The sequence below is a fragment of the Hemitrygon akajei genome, chromosome 10 (assembly GCF_048418815.1).
Source record: "Hemitrygon akajei chromosome 10, sHemAka1.3, whole genome shotgun sequence".
NCBI lineage: Eukaryota > Metazoa > Chordata > Chondrichthyes > Myliobatiformes > Dasyatidae > Hemitrygon > Hemitrygon akajei.
This window is the reverse complement of record NC_133133.1, coordinates 128,013,546-128,025,699: the sequence shown is the minus strand read 5'-3', so window position 1 is coordinate 128,025,699 and position 12,154 is coordinate 128,013,546. Positions and strand designations below refer to the sequence as shown.

Below are 12,154 nucleotides of genomic sequence, written 5' to 3'. Positions count from 1 at the left end.
GGGAATGTTATACATGAAAATCCCAGGAGATCAGTAAACTCTGAGATACTCAAACCACCCCATCTGGCACCAACAATCATTCCATGGTCAAAGTAACCTAGATCACCTTTCATCCCCATTCTGATATTTGGTCTGAACAACAACTGAACCCCTTGACCATGTCTGCATGCATACATTGAGTTGCTGCCAGATGATTGGCTGATTAGATATTTGCATGAATGAGCAGGTGTACAGGCATACCCATAAATTGGCAACTGGATGTACTTATTCTGTAATTCAAATCCTCTTGCAATAAACCTTGTCTTAGACTCCTTGCCTGCTAACCAGAAGTGCTACCAAGCAAGCAATAACAAGTGTTTAAAGAGAGTTTTTCCCATCTTGTTCATGCATCTTCAAGGAGCAGGTCGGAGGAAGAGATATACTGCCACTCTCATCAACACAAAAGGGGACACTGAGCCACACACACAACAACTCGTGTTACAATGGTCACACATTAAGATTAGTTGCCCTTGCTACTCACAGACACAGAGAGACACAAAATGGAAACAGGCCTTTCAACCCATCAAGCTTGCACTCACCATCAACCACTCATTTGTATTTATCCTTCCTTATTCCCACTTTTAAAATTTCCCTCCCAGTGTTCTGCCTCCCACCTACGTGCTAAGGGCAACTTAAAAGGCCATTTAACAAGCTAAACTTCATAATTTCAGGATGGGGAAATTAGAGCATGCACACAGTCACAGGGAGAGCATGCAGTCTCCTCATGGGCACTGCCTGAGATCAGAATTGAACCAGGTTGCTGGGGCTGTGAGGCTGATGAGTTACAGTGGCACACCCCTCCCCGTCCCCAGTGCACTGCTTCATGCCAGTGTGTTTTGCCCACTTGCCTGGTCTCCTTGGCAACGACCTAAAGGTGTCTAAGAACCATTTTTCCTGGGAAAGATTTCTGACAGCTGTAGCCTCTATGCTTGCTATTCCAAGATCCTGACAATCAGACTCCCACTGGATCTGATTGCATCAGAGGTGAAAATGCAGGAATTAATGGTAAAGTATTTCTTAAATCTAGAGCCTCTTGACTCTACTTCTGCAGCTAGTCAGCAGGAGTGTGAAATCCTAGCAGATTTCTTTAAAATTCTTAGTAGCATTACACACATAAATAGGCCCTTCAGCCCACCAAGTCTGTGTCAGCCATTAAACACCCATTTAGACTCATCTCTCACTCTCCCCACATTCCTATCAACTCCTCCAAGAGTCTATTCCACACACTCGGGATGTTTTGCAGTGGCCAATTAACCCACCAACATGTATATCTTTGGGATGTGGGGGTGGGGGGGGGGGGGAAGAAATTCAGAGCAGCAGCAGGAAATCCATGCAGAGCCTGCAGACTCCACACAGACAGCACCGGAGGTCAGGATTGAACCCGGGCCTCTGGCGCCTCGAGGCAGCAGCTTTACCCGCTGCGTCACTGTTGCGTGAAATTCAGTTCAGGATCTCTTTGACAGAACTCAAAGGGTGGGCCCTTAAGCTCTAACGCTGGGTGAAATTCAGGAGCCCAGGTCGGTTTGGTTTCTGCTGGCTCGAATTGCTTAGGATCACGGTCAGGTTACCAAATTTAAAAAAAATTCAATCAATGATATCACTGGGAGGCACGGAATTAAAGAAAAACATCTACTAAAAGTGACCTTCTGAAACAATTCTGACTGACTGGTTACAGAGACACAGTGTGATTGTCATACAGTCCTAGGACTTCCTGCCCATCTCATCCATGCTGAGCAAGATACTCATCTAAAGTAGTCCTATTTGCATGCACTTTGCCCATATCCCTCTTACTCCCATCAACAGAGCTGTCCAAATGTCTTTTAAATGTTCTTACTATCCCTGCCTTCTCTGGCAGCATTGTCCCTCAGGTTCCTTTTAAATCTTTCTCCTTCCAATTTAAACCCATGCCCTGTAGGTTTTGATCTTCTGGGAAAAAGACTGCGCATGTATTCACTTTATTTATGTCTCTCACAATTATATACAGCCTTATAAAGTCACTCCTCAGTCCTCAATCCTTCAAGGAATAACATCCTAGCCTGTCGAGTCCCGGCAACATTCTCATCAAATTTTCCTTCCACTCATTTCAACTTAATTACATCTTTAATTTCAACTTAATTACACCTAGGTCTCTCTGTCCACCAACACTTCCCTGGGCCCCACCATTTGCTGTTAAATTCCTGCTTTGATTTCCCAACATGCAACACTTTGTACTTAGCTGAATTGAAGGCCAGTGGCCATTTTTCAGCCCACTTAGCCAGTTGATCAAATTATCCCTGTAATCTTTGATAACCTTCTTCATGTCTATATCACTACTTATTTCAGTCCTGATGAAGGGTTGTGGCCCAAAACATTGACTGGTTATTCCTCTCCAGAGCTGCCTCCTGACCTGATAAGTTCCTCCAGTATTGTGTGCATGTTACTTTGGACTTCCAACATCTATAGAATACCTGTGCTTACCACTTATTTCAGTGTCATGTAGCAATGCCTTGTACATTCCCACTCAAATCTTTAATATAAATGACAAACAACAACTGGCCTAGCAGCAACCCAAGGCACACTGCTCATCATTGGCCTCTAATCTGAAAAACAACCCTCTGTTATCGCCCTCTGCTTCCTACCATCAATCATGCATCCAGCTAGTTAGCTCTCCCTGGATCACATGCAGCCTAAGCTTCCAGACCATGTGGAACATTGTCAAAGGCCTTGCTAAAGTCCATACACACAACATACACCACCTTGTCTACGTCTATCCTCTTGGCTTCTTTTGAATGCTGGCTGCAGTTTAAAGAATGAGCGGGGGGTGGGGGGGGGGGGTGCAGTCTCATTGAAGCCTACCTAATTGTGAATGGCCTAGACAGAGTGGAGGTGCAAAGGATGTTTAGAACACTGGGAGTGTCTAGGACCAGAGGGCACAACCTCAGAATAGAGGGACCTCCCTTTAGAACGAGATGAGAAGGAATTTCTTTAACCAGAAGGTGGTGAATCTGTGGAATTTGTTGCCAGAAATGCTTATGGAGGCCAAGTCATTGGGTATATTTACAGTGGAGATTGATAAGTACGATTAGTCAGGACTTCCAGAAGGGTAAGATGAAGGAGCACATATCAATCCTCATAGAGGGATCAGAAGTGGAGAGAGTGAGTAGCTTCAAGTTCCTGGGTGTCAACATCTCTGAGTATCTAACCTGGTCCCAACATATTGATGCAGTTATAAAGAAGGCAAGACAGTGGCTATACTTTATTAGCAGTTTGAAGAGATCTGGTATGTCAATAAATACACTCAAGAACTTCTACAGATGTACCATGGAGAACATTCTGACAGGCTGCATCACTGACTGGTATTGGAGGCGGGAGGCTACTGCACAGGACCGAAAGAAGCTGCAGAGGGTTGTAAATATAGTCAGCTCCATCTTGGATACTAGCTTACAAAGTACCCAGGACATCTTCAAGGAGTGGTGTCTCAGAAAGGCAGTGTTCATTATTAAGGACCTCCAGCACCCAGGGCATGCCCTTTTTCTCACTGTTACCATCAGGTAGGAGGTACAGAAGCCTGAAAGCACACACTCAGCGATTCAGGAACAGCTTCTTTTCCTCTGCCATCTGACTCTAACATGGACATTGAACCCTTGGATATTACCTTTTTTTAATTTCTGTTTTTTCTTGATTTTTAATCTATTCAATATACATATACAGCAATTTATTTATTTATTTATTTATTTTTCCTTCTTTTTTACTTCTATATTATGTATTGTATTGAACTGCTGCTACTAAGTTAACAAATTTCACGTCACATGCCAGTGATGATAAACCTGATTCTGATAGAGGTGGGGGAGAGGACTGAGAAAGGACAGAGGACTGGTCCTCACAGTGTAGGTGAATCTCGGCCTGACACGGGATAACCCAGAATGGACACAGGTGGACGACTGAAGGATGCCTTTGGATGGCCAGGGAATTCTCACTCCAACACTAATATCCCTCACTTCACAATTTCTCTCCCCCAATCTACATTCTTCGATAGTTGTTATAGTTGCTGGAACCAAATGCTTTTGCAATCCAAAGGTTCTTCAGAAGTCAAGAATGAGGCATAAGACTTTCTGCTTAAAGCCTTTTTATTAAGTGTTACTAGAGCAAAGAAGGAGGAGGAGAAGAAGTGACAAAAGAAACATAAAAGAGAGGACTAAATGTAGTCATGGTTACGAGGCTAGAGATACCAGGAATTTCATTGCCAACAAGCCAGGTAACCAATAAAATAGTCAGATTCAAGTAATGTGTAATCGCCATTGAAACTAAGAAGTTTCCCAAAAAAATGCAAAGGGAACTGTACCATAATTACTGGAAAATTCACTGAACAATGACATGCATATAGGTGATCATATAAAAATACAAGCAAGCATCAGAAAGTTAAGCTACAAGAGAATAAAACAATTCTACAACCCAATCCCACATAGTGATTACAATTCCTTTCCCCTGTCTCACTGGTTCCCTTTGCCTTACTCCTCTCTGCCTGCATTCCATCACTCAGCTCTCACCCTCTGCACCACTTTCCTTCTCTTGTCCTCTCTCAACATCCTCTGTTCTAAACAATTCAACCCCATCTGAGCCAACGTTAATAAACTGGTCCAGCCCATCTCCTTTGCTCATGTTGTCCATGAATTCTACCCTTGATGCTTTCCTGACCAAGCTAGAGTCATAGAGATACAACCTAGAAACAGGCCATTCAGCCACTGAATCCATTCTAACCATCATCCAACCGCTACGCTAACGTTACATTAATTTTATTTTATTCACGCCACTTTCCAATCAACCCTGTGAGTCTACTATTCACCCACACGCTAGGGCCAATTTACAGCAGCCAATCAACCTACTAACCTGCAAGTATTTGGGAGTTGGGAGGAAACCGGAGCACGTGCAAGAAGCCCAGACAGCCACGTGAACTTGCAGAATCCATACAGAGAGAACCTGAGGTCAGGATTGAACCAGGATGTCTGGTATTATCAGGCAGGGCTCGTCTATCTGAGTCATTGTTCCTTGTCTCATTTATCTCACACCTTCATGGAGTCATAGTGCACTCCAGCACAAACAGGCTCTTCAGCTCATCTAGCCTGGTTTTCTATCCAGTCCCATCTACCTGCACCGAAAACACAGCCCTCACTATCTCCTCATCCATTTACCTATCCAAACTTCGCTTAAATGTTACAATTGAACATGCACCCACCACTTGTACTAGCAGCTCATTCCACACTTGAGTGAAGAAGATCCTCCTCAGTTTCTCCGTAAATATTTCATCTTTCACCCTAAACCTATGACCTTTAGTTCTAGTGTCACCCAGCCTCAGGGCAAAAGGACTGAATGCATTCACCTCAACCATTTTAATTAATTTGGAGATACAGCATGGTAACAGGCCTTTCCAGCCCAGTGAGCCCATGTGGTTACAGGCCTTTTTGGCCCAATGAGCCCGTGTGGTACAGGCCCATCTGGCCCAATGAGCCCACATGGTTACAGGCCCTTTTGGCCTAATGAGCCTGTGTGGTACAGGCCCATCTGGCCCAATGAGCCCACATGATTACAGGCCCTTTTGGCCTAATGAGCCTGTGTGGTACAGGCCCATCTGGCCCAATGAGCCCACATGGTTACAGGCCCTTTTGGCCGAATGAGCCCGTGTGGTAACAGGCCCTTTTGGCCGAATGAGCCCGTGTGGTAACAGGCCCTTTTGGCCCAATGACCCCAGTCCACACAATTACAACCATGACACTAATTAACCTACCAACTGGTACATCTTTGGGAAGTGGGAGGAAACCTAAGCACTCGGAGGAAACCCACGCAGTCATGGGGAGAACGTACTAATTCCTTACAGACAGCAGCAGGAATGAGGTCACTGGCACCGTACTAGCACTATGCTAACCACTACACTACAATGCCATCCCTATTGAAATCCCCATACCCCTCATAATTTTATACATCTCTCTAAGATCTCCCCTCATTCTCCTGCACCTCAGAGAGTAAAGTCATAACTTATTCTACCTTTTCCATAATTCAGGCGCTCAAGTCCGACGTTTGGTGACCCAAGCTGGCTGTTTTACTAACAACACTTCAGCTCTGAATCCTCAGACTCACTCTCCCACCTCTGAAACCTCCTGCAGCCCTACTTCTAAATTTCTGCTCTTCTGTAATTGTCAGTTTTCATCACTCTCCCAAAGGCAGCCTGATTTTGACTTTAGAAATCCTTAAAACAAGATTTTCCTCATCAGTCCTCACAGCTCCTTGTGTAGTTCAGGATCAAATTTTGTCCAGGTTATTTGCAAAGCCTATAGATGACAAGGCATCTTATCAGTGGGCCCACAACAGAGCCAATCACGGTAAAGGTCAGTGGTATGTCATTGCCCCAAAGCTTTTCTCAATCTTTTTCACCACAACATTGCACTCCATCTCTAACAAGCTTCCTACGGGGATAAAGCACAACTGCAGGACTAATAGAAAATGGCTCGACTGCGGTCACTCCTCGACAACCAAGGTCGCCCCTACAGAATGCAGATGGCACCTGCCTCTGTGCATGCTCAGATGCTGAGTTCCAAGACACCATTCACTCATTCACTGAAGCACTCATGAAGACTGGCCTTACACTCAACATCCACAAGACCAAGGTCCTCCTTCAGACTGTCCCGGTTATACATCACACTCCCCCACCCCTCCCCCCTCATGATAATTAAGACTCTAAAACGTGTGGGCCATCTCCCACATTTCAGGAGCCACCTGAGATGTGGGATATACCTGGGCCATCTGAGATTTGTTTTATTTGTCCAGTTTGTCTTTTGTACACTGGTTGTTAGTATTTGTTTGTGTATGGTTTTATTATTGTTTATTATTTTGATAATGAAATTACTTTGACTTCCTGGCTGCGGCAGATATTGGTGATGAAATTCTCCAGTGACTTCAGACATCTGAGGAATAGGACATGAAAGATCTTAAATCCAATACAAAACACTCACTCTACAGAGTAGCAGTGATCTGTGTCCTCCTGCATTCCTTGGAGTCATGACCTACATAAAGCAGGGACCTCAAAGAGAAAGAAAGGTGCCTCAAATTGTTTCAGTTCTCTGAATGTATTGGCAGGGTAAGCGAACCAACATCGGTATCCTTTCCAAGGCTATGTCCCCAGTATTGAGGCCAACAGTTACATACAGCTGGGTAGATCATGTCCAACACCAGACTTCTGAAAAAGTTCCACATTCTGACCTCTCTTAGGGGAGGAGATTACCAGGCAGAGGGAGGAAAAGACTCAAAGATATGCTCAAAATCCTCTTGAGAAAATACAATGCTCCTGCTGCCTCCTGGGAATCCGTGCCCCATGATTACTGAAAGCGGAGAAGAAACATTCTGGATCGTACTGAGGATCAGCTATCAGGAGCACACAAAGGTTCTGTGTGAGCAATGCCACCTCACACCCCTCCCTCACCGGACACCACCTGCCCCATCTGTGGAAGGGTCTGCAGCTCAGGACTCACAGAACCAGAGTCACCCTCGATCCAGAGAGACTGCCTGCAAAGAAGGCCCTATCTCCACAACAGGTAATCAAACCTGCCCAGCGTATCACCGGCCCCAGCCTACCTGCCATCGAGGACACATATACAGAAAAGGGCCAGTAACATCATGAAGGATCCCACACACCTTGCTCATGGACTGTTTGTCTCACTCCCATCAGGGAGGAGGCTGCGTAGCATCCATGCCAGGATCACCAAACCCAAAACAGTTACTTTCCCCAAGCAGTAACACCTCCACCTACTAACTCCATCACTATTTTATTATTTCCCATCAGTCACCCTATGGACATACAATCAATCTATGTATAGAATTTATCTTATGTATTTATTTAATGTTTATTAATAATATGTTCTTTATCTTTTATTTGTGCTACATCAGATCTGGAGTAGGAATTGTTCTGTTCTCCTTTACACTTATGCACAGTAAATAACTTTAAACAGTTTTGAATCTTCTCCAAACAAGCCACAGAAATCCCATCAAATACAGACAAATCTCAGTCTGTGGGAACAAGATAAGCACAAGAGTTAGAGACTTACGCAGGGAGTGCCACTCGTCTTGCCGGATGGTTTTTGTGATGTTGTATGAAAGGTTTTTCGGAAGGATTGCTGAGGAGTAGTGATACTTGATTGGCGTACACCTGTCTATTTCACCTGCCAGAGGGAAAACAAAGGGTATTAGGTACACTTTCAAACACACAGCACAGTACTTCTCCTGTGTAGCTCACTGCAGTGGGTTCTGCTAATTCCACACCCCCCCCCCCCCACAACAACATGACCGGCTTCCTCTGAGCTTTCATCTCTCCCAACCGTTGGTACGCAGGGAGATCTTGGTGGGGGGGGGGGGGGGTGTCTGTGTCTGTGTGTGTGTGTGTGTGTGTGTGTGTGTGTGTGTGACCCAGAAGTGTCACACAAAGGTACAGCTGGTAGTTGCAAAGGCCAACAGAATGCTAGGATTCATTGTAAAGGGGAGATAGAGACAGTGGTAACACATACAGCTGGGTCTCCAGACTTAGGGAGTGGTCTGCCTGTGAGACATCACACAGAAGTTTCATTGTGATGAGGAGAATGGGTCTATCCTCTCTACAAATAAGTATGATTGGAGATCTTGTTGGAGGAGAATTGATAGGGTAGATGTTCCCCCTCTTAGCAGGGTCTGGGAATGGCCAACACAGTCTCATGGACCTGAAGTTGGCTATTTACAATTGAGGTGAGAAGGAATCTCTTCTTCCGTTGAATTTTGAATTTTGAAATTCTTTATTCCAGGCAGTTTTGTCATTAAAGATATTCGGAGCTGGATGACGTGATAATGAGAATTGGGAAGGAGAGTGGGGTTAGGCTAGTGTTGGGTCAGCTGTGGCCTTTCTGATTGGTAAAGAGGAACTGAAAGGCTGTGTGTCTGGTCCAATTGCTACATCATATTCTTATTCCCCATCTTCTCTCTCCATCCCCCACCTTCTCCTCCACCTTCCCAGCATGCCCCTTGTTTCCCCCTGCTGCCTCTTGTTTTCTCTCCTCTCACTCTCATTGTCACTCTTTTCTCTCACGAAGTCAGAGAGGCTGTCAAGCCCTACCATTTCATGCTGGCCAAATATTCTGTCCAGTCTAGTCCCATTTGCCAGCAGTTGGTCCATAACTTTCTAGATCTTTCCGGTACATGCACCTGCCCAGCTGGCTTTGTAAGGTTGTTAACATATATACCTCAACCACTTCCTCTGGCATTCCACATAACCACCACTCTCTGTGTAAATGAAACTTGCCATCCAAATTCGAGTTAAAGTTCAATTAATTGTCATGTATACTGCCAAACAAAACAACGTTCCTCTGGACTAAGATGCACAATCTAGTATATAACACACAGGACACAAAGTTATATTGCCACAAATAAACTAACAAATAATAAAGTGTAATGATGACACAAGTTAAAAAGTGAACAGTATAACACTACTGGCACTTCATACGTGATGAGTTCAGTAGTCGTACAGCCTGGAGGAAGAAGCTGTTGCTCACCCTAACAGCTCTTGTCCTAATGGTACCTCCCGCACGATGATAGAGGATCGTGAGATTGTTGGGTGGATAGGAAGGATTACTGACTGTCCTGTAGGCCCTGCGTACTAAATGCTCCAGTTAAATATCTCCAATGGGTGGAAAAGAGACTTGATGACCCTTTCAGTAGCCCTCACAATCCTTTGTAGGCACTTGCAGTCAGACACCTTGTAATTCCCATACCAGACAGTGATGTGTTGATCAGGACACTCTCGATGGTGCTCCTATAATATTTGGTAGAATTGAGAGGAGGAGGGAGCTTTCTACCTCATTCTCCTCAGAAAGTGGAGACAGTGCTGCTCTTTCTTGACACAGGAGGTGGTGTAGAAGGACCAAGTGAGTTCACTTGTTATGTTCTGTCCGTGGAGGACAGTGGGGAGTGGTCAGCCAGCACCTTCCTGAAGTCTCGTCCACGCTGAGACCCGAGTTGTTGTGTTCGCACCATTCTACCAGCCGCCCTACCTCCTCTCTGTGCTCCATCTCATTGTTGCTGAGGCCAGCCACTGTTGTGTCATCAGCAGAGTAGATGATTCACTTTGAACTGGATCTGGCAATCTAGTCATGTGTCAGCAGCGGGCTGAGCACGCGGATGGGGGATGGGGGGGGGGGGCTTCAGTGCTCAGCGTGATGGAGCTAGAGATGTTTCTGCCAAAATGGACTTTCCTTCAAGAAATCCAAGATGCAGTTACAGAGAAAGGTGTTGTGACCCAACCAGGACAGTTTGCCCCCCCAGCTTCTGCGCGATGATCATCTTAGATGCCGAGCTGAAGTTGATGAACAGCAGCCCGGTGTACGAGGCACCAATTTCCAGGAGGGACAGGACAGGGAGTAATGCAGTAGCCATGGCCTTATAAACGTGATGAGCGAGCTGGAAAGGGTCCAGTGCAGCAGGAACAAGAGAGAATCTGCAGACGCTGGAAATCCAAAGCAACACACACACAAAATGCTGGAGGAACTAGGCAGCATCTATGGAAAAAAGTACAGTCGAAGTTTTGGGCCGAGACCCTTCGGCAGGGTTCTGCATTCTGTGTGTGTTGCAATGCAAAAGGAAGATTGGATTTATTGTGATCAGTAACCAGCCACTCTAAGTTCTTCATTATCGTTGTGGCTAGTGCCACAGGATGGTAGTCATTGAGGCAGGCTACCCTCTTGGGCACTGAGATGATGGTGGCCGGTGGGGACAGTGGACTGTTCCAGGGAGATGTTGATGATGTCTGTTAGAACCTCCGTTAACTGGGCTGTACACTCCCTTAGCACCCGACCAGGCATTTTATCAGGACCCTTAACTTTATATGGGTTGATCTTGGTGAGGGTCTTCTGCACGTCAGCCCTAATGCCTGCTCCTCGGGGGAGGGGGGGGGAGTGTGGCTTCCTCGCCAGCACCTCTTTCCATGCATCAAACTGAGCATAAAAGGCATTCAGTATTCGGAAGAGAGGCGTCACTGTCGATGCTTAAAATCTCTGCCCTCTCACCCTAAACCTGTGCTCTCTAGTTCTCAATTCGCCAACCTTAATTAAAAGTCTTCAATGCATGCCCCCCAGATTTTATACACCTCTGAAAGATCACCTCTCAGTCTCCTACCCTCCAAGGAATAAAGCCCGAGCTTAGCAAAATTCTCCCTATAATTCAGTCCCTTAGGTCCTGGCAACATCCTTGTCATTTTTCTCTGCACTCTTTCCAGTTTAACACCTTTCCTGTAGCAGGGTGAACAAAACCAAACACATTATTCCAAGTCCAGTCTCACTAGCACCCTGTGCACTCTTCTCTTTTTTGCTGTTTCTCTTTGCCACTTTATCTCTTTGTCAATCTATCTTTCTTTCCCCCCTTTACCCCCCCATCTCACACACACACACACACACACTCACTCACACACACATGCTTCTTACCTCTCATTCACTTTCTATCTATCTGAATCTGACAGTGTTTGAAACCAACTTTCTTATTAGAAAACACACCTAGATACAAGCCATAAACACTAAAGATTCTGCAGATGCTGTAAATCCAGAGTAACACACACAGCATTTTGGAGAAAATGCTGCAGGTCAGGTAGCATCTGTGGAGGGGAATAAAGAGACAAACATCCCGAAATGTCCCTAACCCTCAACATCAGCTCATTATTCCTCTCCATAGATCCGTTGAGTTCCTCCAGCATTTGTGTGCACTGGCTTAGACCCAAGGCTCATCACTGGACTTTAGCTTCGGAACAGCCTCGTCACTCTCAACATCTGACCTCCATTCTGAACTCTGCTTCACTGGGAATTTAGCACAACTGTGGAAAACACTAAAGGGTGAGCGTCAATTGTGTGCATTGGCAAAGCTAGCCCACACCAGCAGGGAATAAAAGCGGTGAAGGCCAAGGATAGTGATTGAGAACAGGACTTCCGACGCACGATGTCTGTCAGGGACAAGAGCACAGAGGGCATCCAAATTAAACCAGGCTTCATTCTGAGCGTGCAGAGGTGGTTTACCAGGATGCTGACTGGATTAAACATCTTATGAGGAGAGGCTGAGTGAGCTAGGGCTTCTCACTTCGGAG

General features: G+C 45.5%; 1 protein-coding gene across 2 annotated transcripts in view; it reads right to left on the bottom strand.

Annotated features, from left to right (window-relative positions):
- tmem178bb (transmembrane protein 178Bb) overlaps positions 1 to 12,154 on the bottom strand; it is a 391,627-nt gene that overhangs the window by 297,649 nt on the left and 81,824 nt on the right. For both annotated transcript variants that reach the window (XM_073058933.1, XM_073058932.1), the window contains exon 2: positions 8,112 to 8,225. In XM_073058933.1, the coding sequence (XP_072915034.1) occupies positions 8,112 to 8,225 (114 nt within the window). The remainder of the gene's footprint in view (positions 1 to 8,111; positions 8,226 to 12,154) is intronic.